General features: G+C 41.1%; 2 protein-coding genes and 1 long non-coding RNA gene across 4 annotated transcripts in view; 2 read left to right on the top strand and 1 right to left on the bottom strand.

Annotated features, from left to right (window-relative positions):
- Positions 1–107: 107 nt before the first annotated feature.
- zswim7 (zinc finger, SWIM-type containing 7) lies at positions 108–21,509 on the top strand. Of its 2 annotated transcripts, none has more exons than XM_089016947.1 (7): positions 108–214; positions 1,177–1,198; positions 2,017–2,119; positions 8,847–8,951; positions 12,151–12,254; positions 19,180–19,223; positions 21,372–21,509. In XM_089016947.1, the coding sequence occupies exons 1-6, from the start codon at positions 139–141 to the stop codon at positions 19,220–19,222; spliced, it is 453 nt and encodes a 150-aa protein (XP_088873073.1). In that variant the 5' UTR covers positions 108–138; the 3' UTR covers position 19,223; positions 21,372–21,509. The 2 variants fall into 2 exon arrangements, with proteins under 2 accessions (XP_088873073.1, XP_088873072.1); XM_089016946.1 differs by having other exon boundaries at positions 21,333–21,471.
- On the bottom strand, positions 13,049–21,740 carry adora2b (adenosine A2b receptor). The gene is made up of 2 exons (XM_089016945.1): positions 21,349–21,740; positions 13,049–14,920 (listed from the first exon to the last, which is right to left on the bottom strand). The coding sequence occupies exons 1-2, from the start codon at positions 21,681–21,683 to the stop codon at positions 14,185–14,187; spliced, it is 1,071 nt and encodes a 356-aa protein (XP_088873071.1). The 5' UTR covers positions 21,684–21,740; the 3' UTR covers positions 13,049–14,184.
- Positions 21,663–22,358, top strand: part of LOC148886227 (uncharacterized) — a 56,218-nt gene continuing 55,522 nt past the window's right edge. The window contains exons 1-2 of the long non-coding RNA XR_016117839.1: positions 21,663–21,792; positions 22,070–22,200. This is a non-coding gene — a long non-coding RNA (uncharacterized LOC148886227). The remainder of the gene's footprint in view (positions 21,793–22,069; positions 22,201–22,358) is intronic.

Here is a 22,358-nt window from a genome sequence, read left to right as displayed (position 1 = left end):
CTGAATTCCGAGCTGCGTCAGAAACTCGGAATGGCTCTTGCTTTAACCGGGACTCCACCCCTAACCGGAAATCCTCAACCCCATGACGTTTTCCATTGGCTGTATGACTTCCGGAAATAGACGTCCTCGTGTCGAAAAATGCCCCCCGTACTACCTGCTGTAGCAGAACAGCTTTTTCGAGATATCCGTAAAACATACCAGGAAACTACTCAAAGTAAGATTCATTTCAAGTGCGTTAAAATACTTTGATTTAGAATGTTTATTAATTCAAAGTGCAACCAAAAACGGGAGTACCAGTGCGCTCACGAGGCGAGAATACGGAATAGCCAGTGCAACATGCAATTCAAATGAGTTATTTCAAGCATGAACGTCTGATTGACCGAGAATATAATCTGTATTAATGGAAATTAATGTAAACGGAGCACACTGCCTCTCCGAACACACGCACTGTCAGAGTACTGAGAGGAGTGTTGGAGTGAATTTGAGGACGCACCCATAGATAGCACAACATAAATTGGTTCACTCTCCCGTCAACTAAGACAGCTGCGTTGCATTCTTATGCATAACTTTGCGCAAATTTTATTTATTTGGATTTAAAATAACGTTATTATTCAAGTGAATATTACCACGTGGGACTTGTTTAAATAAATATGTATTGTATTAAATGTGTATTGTATCACTTTTACAGTGGAGTTTCGTGTTTGTAGCTCTAAGAGGCGCTGTAGTGTCATATTACTCACTGAATAAGCGTAAATATCCCCCCCCCTTCTAATTATAATTCTTTCATTGATTTGATAATAAGTTCATCCTTCTTAACATAACTGTTGAATATTCGTAAAAAGTCCAATACCAACCCAAAAGAAGCAAAAAAATCCAACAAAAACTTGTCTTGGCTACGTGATTCTGAAAGGAACCGTCAATATTTTATACAGGTTTTTGGGAATGTGCTGCAGTCATAAAAACAATATTGGTTAATAATAGTTAATAAGTTAATGATTGTTTTCTGAAAACAAGAAAGTTTTTGGAGTGGGGTCAATTAAGTGTAGAAGCTTGACGCTGGAGAATATCAGCTCAGGATGATCAGAATCAGAATACCTTTATTCGTCCCACAATGGGGAAATATTGTCACTATAGGAGTTGCAGCGGTGTCATGATGTTCACGTTTTTCTTTTTCAGTTCCTGATGATTTACTGCTTGCGTAAGTACTAATCCTCCAAACTAATCTTGGCTCGTGACGTGTCCAGGTTGTTTAAAGGACTCCATCTCGACCTGTGCTTTGTCCTTTAAAAAATGGATCGTGTACATGTATGTTTTTGAAATTTACAAACATTCGTTATTCATTTGAGAGAGATCTCTTCTGGAAAGTCTTAGAGTGACAAATATTAGCGGAAACACAAAGTGATGGTGATGCTCTTACCAAAGCATTCCCATTTGTGTTGTGCCGGTGAGTTGAAGCTCACTGTCTGGCTGTGGAACTACATCCTCTCAGTTTGCCAGCATACTTTGATTTAACCGCTCATCATATTTTGCCCTCATGACTAAATCTTCCCCAAGTTTACACTGACAACTGATCTGACAAACCGCTTTTTGAAATGAGCCGTCATTTTTAATGTGTCAGTGACGTCAATCACAAACAAATTGTTGTGTATGTTAATGTTAATGTTAATGAATGTTACATGCATGTGTTTGCAGTACATAAACGGCAGAAGCCAACCACCATTGAACCACGCCACCCTCCTTTAAATTATCAAATGAAGACGTGACACTTCTTTCACAACAACTGCAGTTGGAACAAAGTGCTTTACAGAACACATGAAATAACACAAATAATACAACCGGATACATAGTGTGAAACATGTACAGTCATATGATTGTAATACATTTTATTTCTCTGCACGCGCCTTGTTGTTTGAAACGGTTCTACATGACAGAAGAGAGAATCAATATACTCTTAAGTAAAAAAAAAGGTTAATGTTAATGATTGTCACCTCTCATTGTCTACTTCCTGTTTGTCAGGCTGAGGTTTGTTTTTGGGGCCTGCGCAGTTCAAGCCTTAGATCTTGTGGACCAACGGTCAGTTACCTGTCTGTCATCTCCGAGTGGACGTAAGGTCTTTCAGGTAGGGCACCCATCCGCCTTCATACTTTTAGTAACACGAGACAAATGAGGTTCTCAAAACAAAATGTTGATGGAATCTCATTCCTCACACATCCTCCCCAGAAGCAGAATAGATCTAGAGAAAATGTAGTACACAGGGTTAAAAAATTAAAATTAAATTAAAAAAAATCACATGTCATGTTTTATTTGACTCCTATCCCTTTTAAAGACACATTTTTGAACACTCTTCAATCACTTTCACGTTGATTCGATTTATTAGAATCAGAATCAGAAAGGCTTTCATAGTCCCTCAATCGGGAAATGTGCAATCTACAGCAGCAAAATTGAAAGGGGGAGGTCAAAAGTATTAAAAAACTAAGTATTGTATGTGCAAAAGAAAATGTCAGAAGACTGTAATGTACAATTAATGACTGCTTGGCATTCCTTTCGGAAGATATGGCAACTCCATTGCTTAGTTCCATGCTACCTTATTGAAAAAGACTTTCTTTTGAAACATATCTTGTTGGCAGAGAGCTCAATCTCTGGATTCATTTGAGCCGATTAAGCCTCAATAGTTTTTTTTGTAATCATCTGCGCAGTCAAAAGCAGATTTTTGGATGGACAAACGATGTGCAAATATTAGTGAAGTGGGTCTTGAGGAAATGATGTGCAAATATAGTTGCTGTAGATAAGGCAAAGAGGACAATGTGTTTAAAAAAAATTGAGAAAACATGATAGTGAAAACAGTGTGTCGCCGTGGTAATGGACATTACAACAAAACCAAAAACAAACGAAATCAGCCTTCAACTTTCTACCACACTATAACATCATCCATTAGAAATAATTTGATGTTAGAATGGTATTTGATTGTTTCTTTTGTTTTTTTCATTTTTCACCACGAAGCAGCTGACCTAAAGTGATCTCCTCTAGGAAAAAAATGGAGAAAAGAAAAGTGACGATAGAAAGTGGGCAATTTGTTTTGGCTGTGTCACCATGACCATGATTTCCTGTCAACTCCTTCAAGTGTCTAAAGCAGAGGGGAGCAACTATAAATCCCAAGTGCAGCTAAATACAGAAATATATTGTGTTCATTTTTGGAATGGTTTTATCTCACTTGCCCCCGACATCCTATTCTTTTGTCCAGTGTCGATAGCTCAGAATCGCTGCAAATGAAGACATAGATCATTTCAACTAACAAAAGGCACTTGTCAGGACCTTTTGATCCGCAATGCCTTTAAGTCACTTGCTCTGTTCTTTTCTCTTGCCACAAATGTTTGTTTATTACAATTCGAGACCCGTTAGGAAGTTAAATATGCCTTCATCTTTCTGGGCCCAAGATGGTGTGCGCTCTCTGATATCTCTGAGCAAGCCATCAAATGTTAAAATCGAAGTTGATCTGTCACCCACTTGATGATGTTGGTCATTTCCCGTAAACACATCGGTGGGATGGAATAGTTTTTTTGCCTGCTGTCGTAATCATGCACTCTCTCACTGTTTTCTTTGAGGGAATGAATAGGGCATGAGAAATTGACGTTTTACTGCTGCCATTTTTCATCTTGTCTCCTCCAAATGTCTATTGGCATTCATCAGGAAGGCTGCAGTGCACAGCCGATAAAAAGGGTTCAATATACCATCGTTAGAACTGGAGGAACTTTGTTAGTGGATCATTTTGCCACATTTCTTCATCGATAACTGTTATTAACTCATTCACTGCCAGACGATGTGTAAAAATGTGTTCACTGCAGTGCCAGACTTTTAGTCCTTTTCACTCAAATCCCAGGACCCACAGAATATTGAGTTTTAGGACTGCATAAATATTCAATGCAGCGTTATAGTCTTCTTTCATCAGAAAAAAATACTTAATTCCCGAGTCGTATGCGTCTGGAGTTATCTGAGCTTGAAATGGGGGCGGCTATACAAAAGGCAAATGTTTTCCCTCATGGAAGGGAAGAAACATTGCCATAGGTCTGACCAGCGCTTTATCTGCACCTGCCTGCAAGAAAAACCAAAACCTGAACACATTTGGGAATGGTGCTCCACGTCATATTTTCAATTCCCAAATAAATTCGGGAATGGCAGTGAATGAGTTAATATTATGATAAAGTTAGGCGGACGGTGATAGTGGTTAGCACATCGACCTAACAGTGCAGATTTGTATGCTCTCCCCTGGGCTTTCGTAGGTTTTCTCCAGGTTCTCCAGTTTCATGTTCCAAAAACATGCATGGCACGCTAATTAACACTGTAAAATTGTCATTTAGTGTGAGTGTAACCGTGGCTGTTTTTTTTGTCCCTGTCTGCCTTGCCAGTGGGTGGCAACCAGTTCAGGGTGTGCCCCGCTTACTGCCCAAAAACAGCTGGGATAGGCTCCAGCACCCCTGACCGCGACATTTATGACAGAGGATCATAAACTAGATGCATGGACAATAAAGTCATCGACAACATATTCTCGACAGGCTTTCGTGGATGCAGAATGTTATTGAGGTTGTCTTGTGTTGCGACCAGTCTTGGGTGCATTTCAGCCTTCGCCTAAAATCTACTGAGGTCGGCTGAAGTTAATTATACCAGTTTGTCATGGCGGTGAGGTAGTCGTTGAGTGTTCCATTTTTTTAGTGCAAGTTAGTGACTTAATTCATTACTTTGTTTATCAGTTTGCAAAACGACTCAAAAATGACAATTATGTTTGACTACAAATTAGGCCGCACACCTTTTTTGTCGGAATTCACATTGGAGTCACGTCTTCTCTCAGTCACGTCTTCTCTTGGAGGGCCACAAAAATGTTGAATCATGTCATCACATTGTTCATTTATCATTCAAATTACTGTAAGGGAACAAAATTATTGCAGGATCTCAATATTATTTATGATAATGACAATTTGACACACATTTGCTTTTGCGGGCCGGCTCGTCTTGAGTTCTACACTTTTGAAATCAAGTTTTGTTGTTACGGTCAATTGGGGTAGTGGCCAATTAGGTCCAGCAGATAAAGCGACGGTGAAAAAAAAATGGGGAAAAACGTATTGGCACTCCCCCATGGTTGTGGTCATTGTGACCCAAAACTTCCTGTAAACTCCTTCAGGTTCCTGAAATCCGTAAAAAGGGATGACAAAAATAAGTGCTGCTGAATTCAGAAATGCATTGTGTTGTTTAAGGGAGTTTTGTTGGTTCTGAGGTCAACTTCTGCCTTGCTCCATTCTCAGTCCAACGTCTGTCGTTCCATTTGTGTTTTTCTTCCTCCTCTTAAGTCAGCGTGTGACTGTGACAACAGAATTGGCAGTAAATGGCTGATTATCGTTACACACAGGAAGTGTCGTAAAATGCTTGCATTGTCACCTTATGTCCGTTTTTCAACACTATTGTCTAACACCGCAAAACGAGACTGTCCTCATTAATGACACATATTTGTGGTTGTGACTGAATCTCTATCAGTTTAGGTTGTCTTCATAAAAGCTTTACCAATGACCGTGACCATCACAACCCCGATGCCAACCCCGATGCCAGATAGTATTTTTTTCAGGACCCACAAAATCATCCAACCTCCTATTTCTCTCCCCTCACACTTTTATTCCTCTGATACCTGCAACGCTCTGCTGATGTTTTTTTTGTGCGAAAAGATCAACAAAATCCATCAGCACCTCTGCCCCTCCCCCCTCTCCCAGCCTTTCTACTCTATAATCTCAGACATAATCACCAAATCCAAGAATTCCTCCTGTCAGCTCGACCCCCTCCCTACTATCCTTATCAAGTCCTGCGTACCCTCTCGTCTCCCATTTATTTCTACAATTACAGTAAAGTCTCGTTATATCGATATCGGATATATCGATAGTCCCGGTTATATCGATATTTTTTCGGACTCCCTTGAATATCGATATAACGAGACTATACTGTATTCACTCCTCATTATCAACTGGAATTGTTCCTATTCCACTCAAAACCGCAGCTGTTACTCCAGTCCCGAAAAAAACCTGGCTCAGATCCAAACAATTTCAATAACTTACGTCCAATTTTCCATCTTCCATTTATTGCCAACATCCTTGAAAAAACGGTGGCCTCCCAGCTTTCCTCTCACCTCACTCAGAATAACCTTTACGTCTAATTCCAGTCTGGTTTCCCCCGCCACAGTACTAAATCGGCTCTCATAAAAATCACGAATGATCTTTTCAAGGCAGCCGATGCCGGTTCACTCTCCATCCTCATCCATCTCGACCTGACCGCGGCTTTTGACACCATTTCCCACCCCATCCTGCTCGACAGACTTTCCACCCTAGGCATCACGCACACCCCACTTCACTGGTTTCACTCCTATCTATCTGATCGCTCACAATGTATCCAAATCAACTCGTCCTCTCCGGTGTCCACTGGTGTGCCCCACGGGTCTCTCCTGGGGCCCCTTCTCTTTATTACCTACCTTCTTCCTCTTGGCAATATTTTCCGCAAGTTTGGCATTGCACTTTCACTGCTTCACGGATGACACCCAACTCTACCTCTCCAGCAAACCCGACGCCTCTCTTCCACCTTCATTCCTTTCACTTTGCCTCTCAGAAATTAAATCCTGGCGTTCCCATAACTTTCTCAAGCTTAACGGTGAAAATACTGAACTTCTCCTAGTTGGTACCAAATCCACCTTACACAAAACAAACAGTTTCTCTCTCCCCATTGACAGTTCAACCGTGTCCCCCGCCCTTCAGGTCAAGAGCCTGGGTGTCATCCTCCATAGCTCACTATCTTTTCACTCCCATATAAATAACATAACTCGGTCTGCATATTTCCACCTCCGTAATATCAATCGTCTCCGTCCCTCGCTCACCCCTCACTTCACTGCTATCCTTATCCACAGTCTCGTCACCTCCCGCATTGATTATTGTAACTCACTTCTCTTCGGTGTCAATCAGTAATGTCTCCATAAACTCCAACTAGTCCAAAATTCTTCAGCCCGGATCATCACAAAAAACCCCTCCTTTCACCACATCACCCCTGTCGTCCAGCAGCTCCACTGGCTTCCTGTTAAACATCGAATCGAAGTCAAAATACTTGTGTTTACATTCAAAGCCATCCATAACCTTGCCCCTCCCTATCTGCCTGCTTCAAATTTCCGTTCCCTCTCGGTCCCTCAGATCCCCATCCTTCCTTCACCTCTATGTGCCCTCTGCCCATCCCACCACGATGGGAGGCAGAGCTTTCAGCTGCTCTGCTCCCAAACTCTGGAATTCACTTCCACCCAACATCCGTAATATTGACTCCCTCCCTATTTTCAAGTCCCACCTCAAAACCCATCTGTTTAAAATTGCTTTCAATGTCTAGTTCAATCTGCTATTTTATTATTTATCATTTTACTTATGGTTTTTTGTTGTGTTCTTTGTTTTTATTGTGTCAAAAGTGTCCTTGGGTGTTTTGAAAGGCGCTTGAAATTAAATGTATTATTATTATTATTATTGATTATGGCAGTGAAGTAGTTAATTTTTGTAAGACAAAAGACTAAAGGTTGGCAACATACCTCACAAGTTCCAATATCAGTCGATTGCAATAATGTGTGTTAAGACTTTAGCCGTTCATATTTTAGGCCAGATTCAAGACACACAAAGCAACACAGGCCTCTCCGTGCGGATGTTGTCAAGTTAGGTGGCCTTTGAAGCACTTTTATGAGTCCTCTGATTCTAAAGAGCAGCATGGTGACGCACAGCGCAGACTCTGTGTGAATCATAATGACCCCCATCTAGCCCCCGAGCACTTTAAACTTCCTTCAAGGCCTGTTTTTGTTACGGGTTCTTCTGGACCAGGCATCGTCCAACATTCTGGCTCTTAGGTCAATGCTGGCTTCCCAAGAAATCTTCCCACCGGAGCCAGATTTTAGGACAGGGACAAAGCCGGATGCTTCCGTGAGGCTTGAACTCTCGTCATTCCCTCTGCGGCAAGAGAATGACCCCACTTGATGCCAAGTGTGCCGAGCTTGTTTGACGAACAGAACCGGGAGCCGTGAGGTGGTTTTTAATAACGATTATTCTTGTTCGAGCATTTCTTGGCTGAGTTTCACAGTTCGACTGCTTTTTGCTGCATTCAGCATAGCACACTGCTCTATTCGTCGATACCCAGGTCTGTGTCATTGTTTCTTTTTGTGTCTAATTTATAGCATAGTGTCACATGGGACAAACGAGCTGTTTATGCCTCTGTAGGTCGCTGGGCACAGTAATTTATAGATTCCCCGGAGAATAATTGAGCCTGCTCTCGGTAGGTGTTCATTATCATGTCAAGTGGTTCTATAGACTGAGGGCTGATTCTCAATAGCGTGCGGACACAGCTCACAAGTTGATGAAAATCATCAGCGCAACCTAAAATGATATATGACATTATTTATTGACTGGGCGTTTCCTGTGGAATACACCAAAAATCTGTTTGACAAGTAACGTTCATATCGAAGGTCATTGAAAATCGGTCAAAGTTTCAAGCATCCTTATGACGTTATTTAAAATTTCCGGTATTTGGCCTTTTCTTACATTTGTGGGCCACAGAGATGCAATAAAATATGTTTTTCTTCCTGCCAAGCCCTACGTACACTGTGTTCGCTGCTCCTTGACGCCACAATTGTTCTCTTTGAGCTTCCAAATATGGCCAATATACTGAAATGTGAAGTAGCAGTGGATCTATTGAGTTGCTACAAGTACACCCTCGAGCGCTCAGGCGGCCAATCGCAAGGAAAATTACCTCAATTTTAGTAAATGGGATGATTATTTTTATGTTATTTTATTTTTTTACAGGTCGTTGGAGGCTCAGGGAGTTTATACACTTGCTTCACATCCTGCCACTACTGCCCGTGTCCCGCCTTTGCCTATACGGTGCTCCGGAGGAATGAAGGCCTATTGGTGAGGATCATTAAAGGAAGATAAACATTCATATCAAACCCCACCCCAGAAACACAGACGTGATATATATATATATAACACAGGCCGCACGGTTCATCTCATCTTTTTTTCTTTCTTTTTTTTCATGCATAGCTATCTGACAAATTGTTGTCCTTTTGGCGTGCATCCTGGGAAAAAGGAAGGAAAAAACATGCAATGTCTGTAGTTAGACAAAGCAGTTGGAAATGTGGACTAACAGATGTTTTGTGGACGGGTCATATTTGGGACATGGCGATCTCTGCTTTAATCATTATTATTATATTATATAATACATTATATAATATATAGTATATTATATATTATATATATATATATTTTCCGATGTATAAGCCACACCCTTGATTGTTTTTCTCAAAAGATAATCCTATACATCTTATACACTGCTGCCCCTTATATGTGAAGTAATATTGAGCCACAACGGGTCTCTCAACTACTTCAACTCTATCTCTTGTAGTTGAAGTAGTACGCGGTCCATGCTGGGTATACAAAACGTAACCCAAGCGGCTTGGGTCGGGAACCTATGGCTCGCGAGCCATATATGGCTCTTTTGAATGCATATGGCTCGCCAATAAAACGAAATACATATTAATAATAATAATAATCCATTTCATTTGTAAATATTCTCGCTTTTTCGACGTTCATTTCCTATTGGGGCTGCAGTTGGCGGAAAGCGCAATTTTGATTGGATGATACTGGCCGCCATGTTGAAAGAGGTAAACGCCCCTATAAATGAGCCTGACGAATTAAAAAAAAAAAAAGACGAGTACACTCCAGCTTGAATGCACCGGAGGATTCACGATCCTAATTTGCAATGAAATAATAACATCGATGAAACAGTCGAATGTCAGTGATATTTTAACAAGCCCCATGTTAACGTTAGCATCAATATACTTTTGCGAGAAGTATATTGCAGATAGCAAGTGTGGAAGCTAATGAGCCGTGTGCAGGCTAGCTAGCAGTAACTTCGCCTGTGGACCCGGCAAGTTGACTTTCATTCCGATCGTTTGCCTGGATACTCATCACGAGGAACGGAAAAACATTCATGTTAACGGTGAGTACTATTACAAAGTTATTTTAAATAATACATTCTGACATTTTGTTGAAAAGTGGCCACGCGTGCGTGCGTGTTTGCGCACGTGTGTGTGTGTGCGCGCGCGCGTGTGTCGCTCTCACTGAAAAACATTTCAAAATATTTTACTTTTATGGCTCTCTTAGTCAAAAAGGTTCCCGACCCCTGCGCTCGCCTCTACAGTAGCGCCTTATAATGTGGTCCCGCCTCATATTTGGAAAACATTTATATATGTATATATTATATTTGGAAAACTTTTTAAATTCATTGAAGGTACGCCTTATAGTCCGGTGCACCTTATATTTGGAAAACAGTTTGAAAATACACAATTCATGGGTGCGCCTTATACTCCGGTGCGCCTTACACACCGGAAAATACGCCATATTCCTTTTTTTTATCAGTTACAAAGTGCACAGAAAACCTTCATTCTTCCAACGTATACGTTTTAAATACAACAATTCATCGACCAGTAATTAAAAAAAAATGGCTTAATTATCTGCATTAAATCAATAAAATTATCCAATGAAGTTTTGTCGTTATTATTATTATTATTATTTATTTCTCCACTGCGCGACTCGAAGGCATATCCAATCCATGTATTTATAATAATAACAATTATTATTATTATTGTTGTTACTGTTATTTTTTTAAACTCTATTCTTTAAATATTTGCAAGCAAGCACCACCTTTCCTCTTTTTAGCATTAGGAATTCTGTGTAAAAAATTCGATAAAACAATTATGACTCTAGATGCCAACCAAGAAGGTTTTTGGATTGTTTACTGACAAGAGGAGGCATTCGAAGCATGATTTTAGTGAGGATCAAGCAATCTGAGAACCAGCGAGGTTGATTGTGACGTAAACGTAAACTGGCGCCACATTGTTGTCGTTTTAAGCTTTCTGCTGACTCCACATTGACTAAGGAAACACAGACCCCGGTCGTACCTCTGACATGGACATAAATTCCAACGATGTGACGAGAAATCAAAACATAGCGGACTACCGCTGAGCATTTCACCCTGTTGGTTGGATTAGGAATCTTGGTTTGGGCTTTACAATTCTTGATGATAACCCAAGATCGTTTAACAAGATAATATTTGAATAATGTAGTCAGCATAAATGATAGATTTATGCTGAAGAGAAAAAAATTGAACTTTTAGGCCAAATGTCCCTCAGTTCTGAATTTCCATAATTAAGAGGGATTTCAAATATGTCCTCATTTATCTCTTATTTAATGATCCGAAAGGTTCTACATCAATCGACACTTAATAATCCTGACGTGCTGATGAGGGGCTTCTCTCACTCACCTTGAGCCCCATTTCAGTTGAATATGACTGATCTCACTTGAGTGAGCTGCCAGCGTCTTCAGATCTGCTCTCACTGATTGCATCTCTTACTAAACTCAACACACTGAATTTAGGACAGCAATGTGAGTACCTACTTTTTTTTCTTTTTTTTTTTTGGAAGGTGCGCCATCGTCAGTAGGATGTAGAAATGTCATGCGGTGTGGTAAAAGGCAGTTGTGGAGAAACCTGCCTGTTGTGACATCACAGTAGTCGTCCTCTGGACTGTGAGGCAAAAAAAACCACTCGCTTTGAATTCTTGTCAGATATTTTGGAAGTGTTTTCTTCCTCTTCTGTCTTTCCAATGTACGGACTGGGCCATTTTGGACTTTTCTGTTTTCAGCTTGGTGGGGTGTGGGAAAAGGAAAAAATATAATTCCCCTTCTCTGTTCCAGCATGATTCACAAGAAGGTCCATAAAGGCCTTGTAAGATTGAATAGGTTGTGTTTTTGTCTACTGTATGTTGAACTCGACTGAAAAAAATAGAACATTAATTTCAACCAAGTAGCACCGTATTTGACAAAACGTGCACAATCCCTCAACTTCTCTGCAGTGACCATCATGTGTTCCTCTCATTGTGACACACGCATGACACAGACAGACTTTTATTTTGTAACAGAAGGTCAGAGCTGTCGCATTGTGACTCTCCTATGACTGAATTTCGCCGGAGGTCTTGACTGTCTCTTGTTGTTAATGTTGCCGCAACGGCGGCCATCACTGTTCTGACTCTGCTGTGTTCTTTTGCTACAGTGCAAACACATTCTGGCGGTGTACCTGTGTGAGGCAATGGGCGTGACTCACATGCAAAGTGCGTCGGATGAGCAGATGACAGCGCTGCTCAGCGGGACCCCTCTGTGAGTCCCACTGAATCTCTACATGGATGCTGCTTGCTGGTCATAGGAGGGAATGGAACATCATTCCAGTGCGTTTCATCTAACTAGCTATCAGACACCATTATTTTTTGGGCCTCCTTCAAACAGTTCCAGGGAAATATCTGTTGACTGTGTTTGCAATGCTTTATTTTTTAGCTTCCTCGTTGGGACGTGTTGAGACTTCGCACGCTAGTAAATTTTTTATTTTATTTTTTCACTTTAAAAAACACATTTTATTTGTCAATACTTCACGTAAGTGTGATTCTCATGCTCAATAGCAACAAAGCCGGCACTCAAAATATTTGACCGTAATAAAATAAAAATTAATAATAATAAAAATAATAATAACTAAGGAGAAGAAGAAATCGCACTCAGTGTTGAACAATAACACAAAAGCAACCTCTAAAGTCCAGAATAGTTGATATGGATCAATTTAATGTTTATATAACAAAAAAACAAATATCTTGCAAAAAGCGTGACGCACATGTATATACAGTACATACACAACAGTGCAGTTACAGTATTGATGTCTCCATTGGAATGTTGACACACCCACGCAATATTTAGCCCTTGAGATCAGTTAGGTGTTACCCAAAGAAGGGGAGACATATCAAAATGTTTGGAGCCTTGAAATGGAGGAATTGACATAAAAAAAAATAAAAGTGCAATGTCAATTTGTCATTTTCTTTGACTTAGTTTTAGTTGCAACAGGGGATGGAGTTTCTGTCACGGAACAGATGTTCTTTCCTCATCTTGGAAAAATAATTTCTAGTTGGAACACTAATTTTGCATGTGGCTATTGAGTATCGAGCACACCCAGCCAAAAATAAAAAACTAAACAAAAAAATAATAGATTCAGTAGAAAAAAAGCACTGCAGCTACCCTGTTAGATGCTATTCAATATAGATCCATTAGTGTCCCCTGCTTCACTTTCCCCTAATTTCTCATTTATCTGATGACCATCTGTGGGAGTTAATACGACCTAATGAAATTTGGGGATAGGGTCTAATACAGTTATGTCTATAACAGGGAACCTCATGGCATAGTTTGGTTTACAACATCATAAATTTAAGCTTGTAAAACCCTGCAAGTTAGAGAGGCCAATGAAAACAACATACGGACGCACACACACGCACACACGCACGCACGCACGCACACACACACACACACACACACACACACACACACACACACACACACACACACACACACACACACACACACACACACACACACACGCACACACACACAAGCATAGGGAAACATGCAAACTAAATTATATGGCTTGAGCTCAGATATAACAGTTGAATCTCAGAACTGAGTGTCATTTTGTCGCGAGAATATACCAATTTAACAGTGACACTTTAGCTCCAAATTTGGGTCAGGGTTAATTTCAGGCCAACTGTATGGATAAATTAATATATAAAACTAGTTTTCCTTTTGAATGGATTGACCTGCACGTGGCCTAAGAAAAGAGCTCAAGACACGACAACGTTACTTTCAGTATTGAAGGTTCAGCTAGCGAAAACACAGTGTGCGATTGGGAAGTGGGTATTCAGAAATAACCAGACAAGTACATCTACTGTACCTATTCAGGTCCACAAGTAATACAGAATAGTACGGGTCCAGACTCACTGAGCTCAACTTCACAGAGATACATTACGGTAATAAATAAACACCTGCACAGACTCTTGGCAGTACAAAAAAACAACAACAAAAAACAGGACTGTTGCAGTTCTGTCAGGGCTTTTTCATAAATCACATTTTCGAATGTTTCAAAGTTTGGCTCCCGTTCACAGTCCTGCAGATCCAAGTAGTGTTAACGTGACACGACGACGACAAATCCTCAAGGCGTGTTTGACTTCATATACCCTGTTTGTGTAAACATCATTCAGTGGTAATAGCGGCCAGTCTATAGCAGGGGATCAATAGTCATGTGTATCTGGTCTCTGTTGCGCCTGCTGCCGTTGGAGCTGACGCAGAGCTCCTCTTTGCGGCACAGCACGTACTGCTCCAGGATCTTGCGGAAGGTGTTTCTGAAGTCTTGGATGCGGTAGGCGTAGATGATGGGATTGACGGCCGAGTTGGCGTGGGAGAGAATGATGGCCAAGTACATGACCTCGTCGGGCTTGACCAGCTTCTTGTAAAAGAGCGTGAGGCAGTTGAGAATGTGGACGGGCAGCCAGCAGATGGCGAAGAGCCCCACGATGATGGACAGCGACTTGGCGGCGCGGATCTCCCGCTGCATGAGGCCGTGATGGTGGTTGTCTCCGTTGGACACGCATTTGAGCTCGATCTGCCTCAGCTGCATCCTGGCCACTGTGAAGATCTTCATGTAGATGCCCAGCATGATGAAAAGTGGCGGTAGAACGCACACAAAGAAGTTAAAGTAGACCATGTACTCCATGTCCACCACGCTCTCAAAGAAACACCTGAGCTTGCAACTCCTTGGTGGTAAGAGTCCGCCTTTCGGCCCCGGGTCCGGTTGCCCGTTCGTAGTGTTGTCCCCACCGGTTGTGTTGACGTTCCTGCAGCTCGAGTGTTTGACATTCCAACCGAAGAAAGGGACCAGTCCGATGATGAAGGACAGGATCCATAAAATAGCAATGATCTCTCTGGCCGTCTTTCCTGTCATCAACTCCTTGTACCTGCATTTGAAGAAAAAAATATATAAATATATACCCAGAGATCTACGGCAAACTACAGGGGTAAAAATCTATGGTAAGTTATCTCCTCATCAATTTCTCCAAACAGGAAGTAGTCTAATCACGGGAACATCAACCTGTTGTAAGATGGTCTTCTCGCCTTTACCTTTTACCATCTTTGTCGATAATCTCATCTCATGGGAAAGAAACATGCATCCTCTGCACCGTGTTTAGTCTGGTACCCACACACCATGTCCCCACACTGCGCAGTGACTCCTTTTAACCCCTGAAATAGACTGGCTGGCTAATGTGTAGAACCATTTAAAATTAATCTGTGATGATTCTTTTTGTGGCGTTAGCATGTTCTACCCATCGTCTTCGGTGTTTGTACTCAGCTTTCTCCCGTGTTCCAAAGTAATGAATGTTGAGTTCACGGAAAACTCTCAACTTGCCGATTGATGTAACATTTAGTGTGAATAGTTGGTTGTTTAAATGCACCCTACTGTATTTCAAGAGGGTCAAGGTAGCTGAGCTAAGCTTCAGCTCACCCGTGACCCTAAAGCGGATAAGCACGATAGAAAATGGATGGATTTGCCCGTTGTGTTTCCTGGATTGGGGCTGAGAGAGGTCGACGTCATCAATACACAACCCTTACAAGCACAAAAATAAAATGTGCCTCCGAAAAGACAAAAAATACATGCATTTCTGTTTTTATCAGTTTGCATAAACTGTTTGTAAATATCCAGACAAAGGTGAAATGTGTTGGATTTGCATTGGTGTACTGTTGGTGTGCTATCAGTGTATATGATGTGGTGTAAATGTCGCTAAAAGAGAACTGACATTGCAAAAGTGCATCATTTCCTCAATAATAGTCCACTTAGTGCTCACTTGTGTTGTCAAAGCACTCAGTTTTCGCAAACAATAATCTTGATGAGTAAATTGTCGATGACATAGATTTATTTCAACCCTTGGCTCTCCATCTGTTTTGTATTCTGTGTCACGTTCATTTTCTGTCCAAATTCACTATCATCTTGTTTAGTTGAAATTCCTGTCCCCAAAAAGCTCGGCTCTTCGAATGTGAAAACAGAAGAGGCTAATGAAGCAGATTATTCGTGCTCAGCAGGCGCTTAACACACAAATGGCACGTCCCGGTCATCGACATCCTGTGAAGCCCACAGGCTGTTTCCAGATGTGACGTCAGGCGAGCTCACGCTTAATGAGGCACACACATGCTGACACACACGTAACACCAAACAATCCTTATGACCCTCCACAACTTCCCAAGAGATGTCGTTGACTCCTGCTCCCAAATCATCAGCTGTCACTTTAAAGGGGGGATATTACGAATCAAATTTTCACACGTATTACTCTGTTAAAAGAAAAAAGTAAATATGTATATATACATTTGATGTGGCATGTAAATACTTGACTCTACTAAAAAGAAAGTCGCAACGCAACATTTGATTTATGGAATGTGAATGAAGCAGCAAAATGTGTTTATCCATCTCAGGGAGCAGCCATTTTGCCAACACATTTGAGCTGTGTTGTATTTGAACAACAAAAATAACTGCACCTCCACTTGCCTCCAAATTGGTTCATTCCACCACAAATCCTTTCCACCACTCCCTGTCTGGGCAATATGCTGTCTTCCGACGATATGCAGTCCTGGTTTAAGGATCTGGCATGAACCAGGACGTGTGGAGCATTTAAGTTCCACTACCCAATACTGACACTCTATTGTCAACACCAATACTCATTTTGAGTCCAATATCTGCCTACTAATAACTCCAAAAGAGCCAGTTGGGGACTTCTAGAATCTGTGTGGCGTGTGAGCTCTGCCGTGTAGTTGACAACACCCCCACTTCATCAGCCAGACTGCACAGGGCCCCCCCCCGGTGAGGGACATGAATTATATACCACACGGAAGCCGCTATGCACCTGTTCCCTATCTTCTGCTTGCTCGGTGAAGCTTGTAGGCGACAACCCTCCGCCCCCGCCCTCGCTACCACTCTCGGAGTGGATGGCTAGTCGCATTGGTGACTGGATTAGTTGCTGCATGACGACAGCTTGCCGGCATCTATCTTTGCTGTGTATGTGTTTTTATTTTGGGTGGGGGGTCTCTTTGTTCACTAAACCATAAAGCATCCTTCAACGCCCTGAGGGCAGAAAGCTCTGTCAGGCCACACACACACACACACACACACACACACACACACACACACACACACACACACACACACACACACACACACACACACACACACACACACACACACACACACACACACACACACACACACACACCAATTTTGATTTTATTTCACTTGCTATAGCTTCTACATCAATTACAGGCCCAATCCAGCCTGCATGCTAAAGATGGATACAAGTGCGGTTGTAAAATTTTCAAAATCGCATCATTCCCCAGTAAATAACAATTTAGAGTACCGTATTTGTACAATTCCGCATCTTAAATTCCTACAAAGATTAAATGGAAAAAGATAAGAAATTGTCCTCCCCTTTTGCCAGCTGTTGGCATTTCCAAAATCAAAATGATCTATTTTGTGGAAATCTCCCCGAAAGTGTTAGTTTAACACTACCATTACATCCTAAAAAAAAACAAGCATACACCTGTGGACTGGCCAATGGTAAGGATTTGTGGGGGTAAAAGTACCGAATTTGGGCAAAATACTTCTGTCAATGTGAAGTCATTGCAGAACATTCTGGTGAGGAGAGCTTGGCTGCTGGGTGGCAGTATAATGACGAAATGCAAGACAATTGTCAGTGACTGAATAATCAATAACCTGATGTGATTTTCATGGAAGAAAAATTTGGTATTACTGTTGTATCAGCTGTATCGCTGCGTTGCTGCACCCTTTGTGTTCAAGTTATTTTAATTATAAGGCCACCTCTTGGATGCTATTCTTTAGCTTTCCATTTTTTAATTTAATAACTTATTCACTGACATTCACGAATTTATTCGGGAATTGAAAATATGACGGAGAGCACCATTCCTGAATTTGTTTGAGTTTTGTTTTTTCATGCTTGGGTGCCGATAAAGCGCTGCCCGTGGCCTCTGGCAATGTTTTTTTTTTCTTTTCCACAAGGGGGCAGCATTTCCCTTTCTCCATGGTAGAGCTTTTCTCCAGCTTCAGCTGTTGTTAAAGCGCTATATAAACCAATATGGATTGCATTGTATTTTGCCACCCTCCTTTCAAGCTCCTATAACTCCAGACTCATAATTTAGGAATTAACTCTTTTTTTCTAATGAAAGAAAATAGTCTAAGGCTTCTAACGCTGTATTGAATGTTTATGTAGTTCTAAAACGCAACGTTCTATGGGTCCTGGAATTCAAATGACAATGACAAAAACCCTGGCACTGGGGTGGAAATATTTTTGCACATGTCTGGCAGTGAATGTATTAATTGATTTATCGAACAATTCATTGATAAATTACAGTTGTCTATGTGCATAAACATTCCAAATAATTCAACAAACTAACAAATACATAGTTGAGAGCTTAAGAGACCCGACGAACCTAACTTTGTCCATCGACACTACCATGGCTCCCACAAATACAATAAACAGTGAGAATAGTCTCCTGGGCCAATATGTATTCAAGTGTATTTAAAGAGTGCAACACAATAGACCGGCGGCAGGGTCTTTTTTGTGCGTGATTCAAAACGGGAAGACAGGTCCCGAAGTATAGCGTCCATTCTGTGTGTGTGTGTGTGTGTGTGTGTGTGTGTGTGTGTGTGTTCGTGTCGCCTGTCCCAGGAGGCTGAAAACATCTGGCCTGAGCCTTTGTGCTTGCACTTTAACCATCTGTAAAAACACTTTATCAAAGAGCAAAACCGTACCCCAAATAACTGCAGACTGCACGCATACAAATATACATAGTATACCATGTGTGTGAGCCATTGTGTAATTTGAGCCACCGTGATCTAACTGGTGGGCACGTGGCAATGGTGGAAGGTCTGTTAGAGAGCCCGCCAACATCATCTCATGGCTATTAATGTCTTTGGAGTGTGTCTGTTGTGGCTGGTGTTAGATAGCGGTTGAGGATGTCCGCTCCGTTTCCGGAAAGTCGATGGGAAGTTGGTGTAAAGAATTTGCAACATACTCAACAAATTGGGAAACGGAATGGAGATGGAGTGTACTTGAACTAAATCTGCTCGTCTTTGTCAGGATGATGTTAAAATGTATTTTCCTTAATTATATTCTCATGAAGAGCCATCTAATGTGATCATTCTTGTTGCCCACAGAAAATTTCCAACCTTGAATTCCCCAGAATTTAGCTGTCCTTGAGGTGAGTCACTTTTGGCGTAAAAGTTTACTTTCATGATTTTATTCAAGCGGGTTCCTTTCCTTCTCAGTGTCTCATAATAATAATAATAATAATAATAATTATAATAATAATAATAATAATAATAATAATTAGTAATATATGTAATAGTATATATATACACGTGTATATGTAAATATACTTATATATATATATATATATATATATATATATATATATATATATATATATATATATATATATATATACATACACATATACATATACATACAGACACTCTGAATAGCGTTTAGAAGGGACATTGGCCAATTGTTGTGCTGGACAGACACTATACGTACTGTCGGCATGCCATTGCAAAGGAATGATCAAGTTTGATGGTCTGTTGTCAAAGGTCCATCATTATCCATGATGCCTGCTAGCCAGAATCTGAGCCATGTTTCTTTGCAAATGAGATACGATATGATGAGATATGAGATAAATGAGATGTATTTATACTTTGTAGACTGTATTTTAAGTTCATGTTTTTTGTTATCATGCTTAACTCGCCTTATACTTTTCAAAAAAAAAGTCACAATTTAGCCACACATTTGTGCTCAGATGTAGTTTTTTTTTAATTATTTTGTGACTTGTCTTCAGTGGAAAATGCAAACAGAATGAAATTTAAGCAGCTTTGCTGGAACATATTTTATTCAATTTCCAATGCTACACAAGTGCGTTTTCAAAGCCGCAAAATTGACTTTCCTGCTAGCGCATGAAAATGTCCTTTCTTGCCAACGTTTGAGGCAAATGGAAATGAAAGCCCATCTCTGTGAAAGAGCCCCACGGTATGGCACACTCAATAGTGTCGGCTTTTAAACGAGCAGAGAAACAACAGCAAATCATGTGCATGCGGTATCTTTCTCTTTGATCTGCTAATGTATGCAGATTTATGATTGCAAAGTCAACAGCCTTCAAATATTTTTTTGGGATGAACACTGACCACACCCATCTTGACTCAGCTTTCATCTTCTCTGAGCAAAAAAACAACAACACAGCTTTAGAGCTGCTTTCTGCTACATCACTTTTTATTTATTATTTTTTTTGCATGAAGAAATTGACCCAAATTTTGCCACGTCATGATCTACTTAAAAAAATTGTTTTCTCAAGTGTGTTGATTCAAGCAAGTTTTTCTAATCGTGCAATTATGTACAACATTAAGTCATTCACTGCCATTCCCGAATGTATTCAGGAATTGAAAATATGACATAGAGCACCAATTTGTGCGCGTTTTGGTTTTTCTTGCTGGGGTGCATATTAAGTGCTGGCCAGACTTCTGGTAATGCTTATTCCCTTCCACAAGGGGAAGCATTCCTCTTTATTCCATGTTCGTGCTTTGTTTCAGCTTCAGCTGTTGTTAAAGTGCTATATCAACCAATATGTATGTATTGCAATGTAATTTGGACAGCCACCTTCATTTCAAGCTTATATAACTCCAGATCAGATCATTTAGGAATTAACTATTTTCTTCTGATGAAAGAAGATAGTCCAATTTCTTAGGTTGCATTGAATGTTTATGTAGTCCTAAAAGTCAATATTCTGTAGGTCCTGAAATTTGAGTGCCAATGACAAAAACCCTGGCACTGAAGTGGACACATTTTTGCACGTGTCTGGCAGTGAATGAGTTAACATGTGCGTGTCCATGTGTGGGTGAGCTAGAACCCAGCAGCCTTTTGGGCAAGAGTTTGGGCTGCATCATGGAGTGGTGGTTAAGAATTAAAAATGTATGGAAACAAATCCTACATCGCTGCACCAATATGATTAAAACGGTTAAAATCTTTTTATTTCTTGATTATTTGCAACATCCAGTTGAAGATGCACAGAAGATATTTTCCATGACATGACTGCGCACATTCTGGGAAGCGCATTGGTTTAGTGGTTTGTAGATTTGATTCATTGTTTCAAGGTTTGGGATTCCCCAAAACTACTACTACTTTTGGATCATTAAAGATTCTAAACTGTCCAATTGTGTGAACGTGAGGAGAGAAGGATGGATGAACATACTGTACATGTATGAGAATGGAGTTATGGAACTGCAAAAGTACTTTACAAGTGCGCAACTTCCCTCATCCACAGAACGCTCCTCACTCACCTGAGAGGGATTTTGACCGCCAGGTATCTGTCAATGGCAATGGCGAGAAGACTGAAGATGGAGCTCTGGGTGAGAACCAGGACGAAGCAGGCAAGGAAGAGGCAGCCGTAGAAGTCCAGTCGGATGCCGATGCTGATGGTGATGGCGAAAGGGATGGCCAGGCACCCCACCAGGATGTCAGCCACGGCCAAAGATACCAGGAAATAGTTGGTGGCGTTCTTCAAGGTGGTGTTGATGGCCACGGCCCAGCACACTAAAACGTTGCCGGAGATGGAGAGGAGAGCGATGACCACTTCAATGATGATGTAAAACGTCTTTATTCCTTCCTCATTCATTCTTCTGAGACGTGGAGCTCCTACAAGTCTACAGGCTGTGCACACAAGTCTTTGGGTTCGGATCCAAGAATAGTCCACGGGTGTCAGCTGCTAAACTGCCCATCTGGAAGTGAGAGAAAGAACATTAAGATGAAGCATCAAAAAACAAAAGCTGCTGCTTTCATGCGCTCGTTTGGTGCTTTTCTTACCTTTGCAATGTCTGTGGGCGCGTTCTCGCCACAAGTGGCCCACTGAGTGAAGACTTTCCTGCGCGCCGCAAGTTTCCTCACTAATAGCACTTTTCAAGTCGAGGAGGAACACCAGAGTAAGAAGCATGCAAACCACGCCCCCTTCTCCCTCCCTCCCTCCCTCCCTCTCTGTCCCTCCCTCTCTCTCTCCACACACAGACCCGCATTTCTCAGTCAAGTGGAGCGCTATCATGATGAAAGAGACGTCCAGAGACGCAGTGTCACCCAAGAGCCATGCGTAATTACGCGCGGATTCATCTAAACACTCAACGTACACCCTCTCGAGCAAGGCACGTACAGTGAGACCTCAACTTACGAACTTAATTGGTTCCCAGACAGAGTGTGTAAGGCGAAAAGTGTGTATCTCAAAAAAAAAATCCCATAGGAAACCATTAAAATGGAAATAATCTGTTCCCAGGTTTCCATAAAATATACTTTTCAACTAAAT

This window comes from Hippocampus bargibanti, linkage group LG16 (genome assembly GCF_051943395.1).
Source record: "Hippocampus bargibanti isolate YZ-2025 linkage group LG16, ASM5194339v1, whole genome shotgun sequence".
Lineage (NCBI taxonomy): Eukaryota > Metazoa > Chordata > Actinopteri > Syngnathiformes > Syngnathidae > Hippocampus > Hippocampus bargibanti.
Note: the sequence above shows the minus strand (reverse complement) of the source record. Positions and strands in the feature narration are given on the sequence as shown.

Bases quoted from the DNA above. Each gene is read 5' to 3' on its own strand.
- zswim7 (XM_089016947.1), top strand. From the start codon at position 139: ATGCCCCCCGTACTACCTGCTGTAGCAGAACAGCTTTTTCGAGATATC. The intron at 215-1,176 runs GTAAGATTCATT...TTTCTTTTTCAG, and splicing joins ATACCAGGAAACTACTCAAA to TTCCTGATGATTTACTGCTT. The intron at 8,952-12,150 runs GTGAGGATCATT...CTTTTGCTACAG, and splicing joins GGAGGAATGAAGGCCTATTG to TGCAAACACATTCTGGCGGT.
- adora2b (XM_089016945.1), bottom strand. From the start codon at position 21,683: ATGAATGAGGAAGGAATAAAGACGTTTTACATCATCATTGAAGTGGTC. The intron at 14,921-21,348 runs GTGAGTGAGGAG...CTTCAAATGCAG, and splicing joins GCGGTCAAAATCCCTCTCAG to GTACAAGGAGTTGATGACAG.